The sequence below is a fragment of the Odontomachus brunneus genome, unplaced genomic scaffold (assembly GCF_010583005.1).
Source record: "Odontomachus brunneus isolate Ranch 3 - 2012 unplaced genomic scaffold, Obru_v1 Obru_scaffold_071, whole genome shotgun sequence".
Classification (NCBI taxonomy): Eukaryota; Metazoa; Arthropoda; class Insecta; order Hymenoptera; family Formicidae; genus Odontomachus; species Odontomachus brunneus.
This window is the reverse complement of record NW_022639521.1, coordinates 83,430-90,929: the sequence shown is the minus strand read 5'-3', so window position 1 is coordinate 90,929 and position 7,500 is coordinate 83,430. Positions and strand designations below refer to the sequence as shown.

The 7,500-nt window shown below is 33.1% G+C and overlaps 1 protein-coding gene across 1 annotated transcript in view; it reads right to left on the bottom strand.

The window, feature by feature from the left end:
* Window positions 1–5,671, bottom strand: part of LOC116846855 — an 8,653-nt gene extending 2,982 nt beyond the window's left edge. Inside the window, exons 1-6 of the mRNA XM_032821207.1 lie at window positions 5,241–5,671; window positions 4,748–4,842; window positions 4,481–4,611; window positions 978–1,053; window positions 742–882; window positions 489–662 (exon numbers count right to left, since the gene is read on the bottom strand). Of these exons, the coding sequence (XP_032677098.1) occupies window positions 489–662; window positions 742–882; window positions 978–1,053; window positions 4,481–4,611; window positions 4,748–4,842; window positions 5,241–5,280 (657 nt within the window). The 5' untranslated portion in view covers window positions 5,281–5,671. The remainder of the gene's footprint in view (window positions 1–488; window positions 663–741; window positions 883–977; window positions 1,054–4,480; window positions 4,612–4,747; window positions 4,843–5,240) is intronic.
* Between the last annotated feature and the right edge of the window lie 1,829 nt (window positions 5,672–7,500).

Here is a 7,500-nt window from a genome sequence, read left to right as displayed (position 1 = left end):
AAGTAGACGCTAATCGCCAAGATTGAGAAGTAACACGTAATGTAATTACGAGATACTTTTTTCGGTAACAATTCAATAATGATGTTCTTTTTCTTCTCATTAGTAACGATAATAGTTACATAGTTAAATTTTTTGTATTTGTGTTTTGTAATTATAACAAATATAATCATTACTTTTACCGTTACTTTATGTATATAGAATGTATATATATTGAATAAGTAAAAGCAAATCCTAAAAAAAAATTCTTCTAAACTTGATGAAAAAAATAACAAAAATTCTGGGAATACAGATTACTCTCGGATTGAAGCTGCGTTTCTCATGAGTTTGTTTCCAATCCATTCTGCGAATGTTTCAGTTCACTTCATCAATCTCAAATATAAAAAAAAAATAAAACTATAATGCTTCGTTACTTCTTAGGTAACGATAAGTTACTTTTTTAACGAGTTACTTTCCAAGGGCAACTTTTCCAATCCTGCTAATCACAAAACCTGTAGCAATTCGTCCAGTTCATCCCATTCCATAGTTTTGACATCCAGTTTCATAGGCAGAGTGAGACTTTTTAGGTGATCAGGAGAGGTTGGAATGGACTTCGCATTATTCTCCATATTGCTGTCTGATGGATTCTTAGATAGTTCGTCTATTTTATCCTCGTCTTCGATATCCTGTTGCAATTATAAGTAATGAATATATTTTCTAATGCATTTCCAATATAATATGCCGAATAAAATGAATCCAACAAACCTCAGAAACACTGTGCCTACATGAATTTCTGTTTCGCGCTGTAACTACTGTACGTTGATCGTCATCTTCTTTCAGATGAATCACTCCACGAACTCCCCAATATATTCTTAATGCACCTTCCAATATCAATCTTCCATTGACCTATTTTAAATCGTTATTTATATAATAGTATCAATCTGAATTTTACAATATAAAAATTATTTAATGAAAGTGTATATTTTTAGGTATATTTTTACCTCACGACTTCGAATTCCTCCACTTTTGCCTTCATAATACTGATTAAAAACTTTCAGCTTTGATTCCAAGTGGGATCTAAGAGTAAAGACAAAAGTAAAAACATTCGTCTTTTCTAAAGAAAACATTTAGACTATTTTAGATATTGTATCATAGAATATCAGAATTTTTTGTAAACTTTATGATTGTGCCAGCTTTATGGTAGTGATAAAAAAAATATATATGTATATACAGGGTGTTAGTTAAGTATGTTGCCATACTCAACAGAGCGATTCTTTGATTTATTTCAAGTAAAAAAGTTCAACATGTGTCCTAAACAGCTTAGTTTCCGAAATAAAAAAATTTAAACGTGTAATAATAATCTGTTTCGTTTATGCGTCGTCTACAATGACAGTAGGAATAAGTAAGTAAGAAAGGACAGTTAGGCGACAGTTTCCCGAAAAGTGGAGGGGATAATGTTGGTACCAAAGAAAATCTCTACACGATATAATTTAAAGATTTTGTTCTTTGTAACTGCACTGCTAAATTGGTGCAATAAATTGAAATGAGGCAAGTATACGTTTTCTCACTCTAATCTTTTGCATTGGTTCAGCAGTGCAGTTACAAAAAACAGATCTTTAAATTATATCGTATAGAGATTTCTTTTGGTACCAACATTATCCCCTCCACTTTTCGGGAAACTGTCGCCTAATCAGAAAGGACAGTAGTAAGAAATGAGCAGTAAGCAAATTGACCAATTCCATTCTCACGATTCAAGAATAATCGATTGTGATTGGTCCATTTACTTACTGCTTATTTATTACTACTACTCCTACTGCCATTATAGACGATGCATTAGAACAGCTTCCTTTAGTACTGGTGTTCTGTCATAGACTTTCCAAGATCAACAGTGTTCCTTACAAAAGAACCCTTTTCTCGAAGATAGCGGTGAATATTCGCAAATATTTTACGACATGGTAAATTGGAATATCTTTCTGAATAAATACGCCTTGCCTCACGTGAGTTACCATTTGCAAGACCGTAGGTAAAGTGCATATCTGCCATTTCAAAATTTGTAAACTTAGGCATGATGAAACGGATTTTGATGGACTAAAACAATTTGGCCCGAAAACGTATGCACAAGCTAACCGACCCGCAGCAACATCAGAACTGAAGTCTATTTTTTATTTTATGACTTTGACTTTGTCATTTTGTTTACGACCATGCGAATGGTAACTCACGTGAAGTAAAGCATATTTATGCAGGAAGATATCTCCAACGTAATTTACCGTTTCATCAAACATTTGCGAACATTCACCTGTATTTCGGAAACTAAGCCGTTTAGAACACATGTTTATATGAACTTTTTTACTTGAAATAAACCAAAGAATCGCTCTGTCGAGTATGGCAATATACTTAACTAACATCCTGTATATGTATACACACAGAGTGTCAATAAATTCCGGGACAGCAAAATATCTCGAAAACTAAACATTTTAGGCTAAAGTATTTCAGATAAAAGTTACAGGGTTTCAAAAAATCTATTTATTGATATTTTTAGTTTGATCTTGGGCGGGGTCGCCAAGGTCAGGACAAGGTTACCTTGAATTTTTTAAATGGAATCCCATATTTTTTATTGCATATTCTTGTAGTTTATCTCAAGAGCTTTTCGAAACACTATAATAACGTATTTTTTCATTAAAAACTTTTTGAATAATAAAACTTGAAAGTTATAGTACTGTCAGCATTAGCATTACCCAAGGTGTACGACGCGAAGTTTCCTCGATCGGATTTACACCTCTTTCGTGTATATGTGTGTGTGTGTGTGTGTGTGTATGTGTATGCGGGCGTGCGTCCGTGTGTGTGATGTGACGGTCCTCAGTCCTTACTTGTACTTTAATTTATTATCGTAAACCTCCAGCCAATCACCTATACATCCATCCATGAATGCACGCACGCACGCACATACATCCACACCTATATCCACATCATACCCACCTACCCATACACGCAAGCGCGCACACACACACGAAGGAGATGTAAATCCGACCGAGGAACCTCCGTATGGTACACTTTGGGTAATGTTAATGTTGACGTTACTGTAACTTTCAAATTTTATTACTCAAAAAGTACTTAATGAAAAAATACGTTATTATAGTGTTTCAGAAAGCTTTCGAGATAAGCTACAAGAATATAAAATATAAAATATAAAATAGGGGGTTTCATTTAAAAAAATTCAAGATGACTTTGTCCTGACCTTGGCGACTGCACCCACTCAAACTAAAAATATCAATAAATAGATTTTTTTAAACCCTATAACTTTTATCTGAAACACATTTTTCTAAAATGTTTGGTTTCCGAGATATTTCGCTGTCCCGGAACTTTATTGACACTTTGTATATACAGGCTGTTCACGACCACCCGTCCACTCCTTTTATTTTGAAAAAGAGTGACGCTAGGAAATTTGGAAAACATGTTTCTTATAAAAGCTCGTCTGAATTTTCTGATGGTGGTATTTCCATGTTTGGGTAACTTCCGGAAATATTGGAAATTGGAGGCAACTTTAAAATTTTAAATGGCAACATAGGACAACATGGATCGTTGGATAGAACGTATATAAAAGAAACAACTTTTATATGAAACAAAATCTGATATTATTTATCGTTAACGAGAAATAAACAAAAAAATGATTGTAATTTTTATAACGCTCAATCTTCTTATTCATGGTATGGATTATGTCCTAAATATAAACACAAGTCAAACAACACCCAACAACAAAAGAAAATATGCAACAGCAGATTGTAGAAACCTGCCATTCTTTAAATTCTATAGAAGTTCGAAAGATTGTCAACAGCATGAGACACAGGATGGAAAGATGTTTTCATAAAGGTGGCAGACGCTTTGAACATTTTTAATTATTCCCTAGTGTTAGTTTTTTACAATATGTATTTCAATAATTATGAGTTATATTTAGCACACAATCCATAAGATTAAGCATCATAACTGCAAGCGTTTTTTGTTTATTTCACGTTAACGATAAATAATATCAGATTTTGTTCCAAGTAAAAGTGGTTTCTTTTTACATGCTCTATCCAGCAATATACATGTTGCCTTATATTGCCATTTAAAATTTTAAAGTTGCCTCTAATTTCCGGTATTTCCAGAAGTTGCCCAAACATGGAAATAGTAGGTCTGTTCTTTTGTTCTGCACTGCTGCACTGGTGCAATAAGTTAGAGTGAGACAAATATATATTCGTCTCACTCTAACTTATTGTACCAGTACAGCAGTGCAGAGCGAAAGAACAGACCAACTACCATCAGAAACTTCAAACAAGCTTTTATAAGAAACATATTTTCCAAATTTCCTAGCGTCATCTTTCTTCAAAATAAAAAGGGTGATCGAGTGGTCGTGAACACTCTTTATATGTGTGTGTCATATAAAATTATGTATTATAATGGAGTAATTTTGAACAAAAACAGAAACTTATTATTATTAAATTAGTTACATAGAATCTCAATAGAATACCTTGGTAATGATGGTCGACTTTCCTTTTTCCCAAAACTGGTATGTGATTCCACTCTTGTACCGTGACCGAATAGTTGAGGTCCAAAAAGTGCTCCATAACAAGGAACATGACAGTAGGGCACTCCTTTATGCTAATTAAAATTCATACAATAATGTTACAATTTATTATGCAAACTATCTCACATTGAACTATATATTATAAAAATAAAGAAAATAACCAGTATATATTTATTTTGATTAAACATATATATATACATATGTATATACCTCTGCATGCTGTCCAGGATTCAAACGCTTTCCACATTCCTCACATCGCAAACATTCTGGGTGCCAATCATATCCCAATGACTGTTTACGTTCAGCTATAAATTACTGTATTTGTTTATTCAAATTATATTTGTCTAAACTATTTTTGTTCAAAATCACAGAATTAGCAATAGCATATTTATTTTTATCATTACAGTATAAGTATATGTATTTTATGTACAATACATAACAATTTTGCGCACTTGTATGCTATTATAAATAACTGAAATCATACACAATATCAAGCAGTTAAACATTTTTTTACTCAAACTCAATTTTTCATTTGTTCATTCGTTTAATGTAAAGCATAATTTAGCATTTCTCATGTAGTACACAATGTCTTATAATATGTCTTATATTTAAAGTAAATTAACTTTAAATTACTTCTTAGAATAATTAAGTGTTACTTGTCAAAGTAGACACATCACTTGCAATACGAAATGCAAAAACTCACCGAAATAAACGGGTTTGCCGCATTTATGACACTTCCACATGACGATGGACGCTCAATAACCCAATAGACAAAGGGTGCGATTTTCGCGGCAGTCTTAAACCATTTTGTTTATATTAGCAAAGCACTCTCACGGAAAATGACATGCGGGTTAATTAAAGGTTCACAGGAGTAACTCTTTCTCTCTCTCTCTCTCTCTCTGGTTGCAGACCTTTCTCAGTAGCCCTCTCACTATGGCTGCGTTCGGAAACACACTGTGTGCATACTACTAGACGATAGTCGTTGGAGTGAGCGAAATACAATAGTGAGATAAAAAGAGAGGGAGAGTACTCGAGTGATGTTTCCGAACGCAGCATATTTATCTCTGGTAGTTTGTAAATCTGTTCTTTTCCGCTGTACTACTGAACCAGTGCAATAAGTTAAAGAGTGAAATGAATATATACTTCCTCTCGTTCTAACTTATTTCACTAGTTCAGCAGTGCAGCTAAAAAGAACAGACCATGTACTAAAAAGTAGAGGGATTTAAAGGAATAGGTTTGTGGATTCTAGGAATTTTAAGATAAAATTAGGCTGTGTTCGAAAACACACACTGTGTGCACACTACTCGACGATAGCCGTTGGAGTGAGCGAAATATAAAAGTGAGATAAAAAGAGAGGGAGAGTACTCGAGTGACGTTTCCGAACGCAGTCATACTATAGCACTTCTAGTAATAGAATACATCCGGGTGGGAAATCTGAACGCAGCCCATCGACATATAGGCCGGTATTCATAGTCGAATCTTATTTCAAGACTGTCTTAAGTATGCTTAAGATGCGAATACGGCTCTGTGATTGGTTCATGACATCTTAAGACAGTACTTAAGATGATTTTAAATATAAGATCGGACTATGAATACCGGTCTATGGCCGGTATTCATAGTCGAATCTTATTTCAAGACTGTCTTAAGTATGCTTAAGATGCGAATACGGCTCTGTGATTGGTTCATGACATCTTAAGACAGTACTTAAGATGATTTTAAATATAAGATCGGACTATGAATACCGGTCTATGGCCGGTATTCATAGTCGAATCTTATTTCAAGACTGTCTTAAGTATGCTTAAGATGCGAATACGGCTCTGTGATTGGTTCATGACATCTTAAGACAGTACTTAAGATGATTTTAAATATAAGATCGGACTATGAATACCGGTCTATGGCCGGTATTCATAGTCGAATCTTATTTCAAGACTGTCTTAAGTATGCTTAAGATGCGAATACGGCTCTGTGATTGGTTCATGACATCTTAAGACAGTACTTAAGATGATTTTAAATATAAGATCGGACTATGAATACCGGCCATAGACCGGTATTCATAGTCAGATCTTATATTTAAGACCGTCTTAAGTTTATCTTCAGATGATGAACGGATTATTTCATTGACTACGGAGTATCTGAAGGTGAACTTAAGACAGTCTTAAAAATAAGACCCGACTATAAATACCGGCCATAGTACTAGGGGTCGATAATGAATCTTTCACGTGAATCTTATGTGTACTTTTCACTTTTCACATTTTCACAATTTCACTTAGAAAGGTTCACGTAAAATATGACATAATCTTACCATGTAGTAATATATCTGTGAGGGCAAAACATAAGATATGATGTATAAAATATTAAAAAAGTAATATAAAATTATAATTTATATCTATAATATAATTACTAAAATATAATGTATATAAATATAACGGTTAATACAAATATTATCCTTCTAGCGTAGGAAACTGTATAATTTTATGTGAATTTTCAGTTTATGAGAATATTAGTAGAGAGAAACATAAGAACGGCTACCGGCCTGGGTAGCGATCATGAATCTTTTCCCCTAGTGTGAACTCGTGAAAAGTAAAAATTTTGTAATGAACTCGTGAAAGATGAAAACCTTCACTAAACTCGTGAAAAATGAAAGATTTAACGTGAATTTGTATGTAAAACAAATATTACAATATACTCAAGACAACACCAATTTACAATCTTTAGAATTTTTTTAGCATGTTTTTAAGACATCCTTTATAGAAATATCATACTAAGAATCATTGATAATTACTTATTATCCAGTATTTTTAATACTAAAAATAAGAAATTATCAATCCCAGCAAACACAGAACATAACTGTGATATAACACAGGAGTAACATGTAATATAACTGCTGTTATACATTATTAATATGGAGGTTACTTAATTTCCTTTATAACTTCGATATAACTATATTATAAAACTGTTATGTT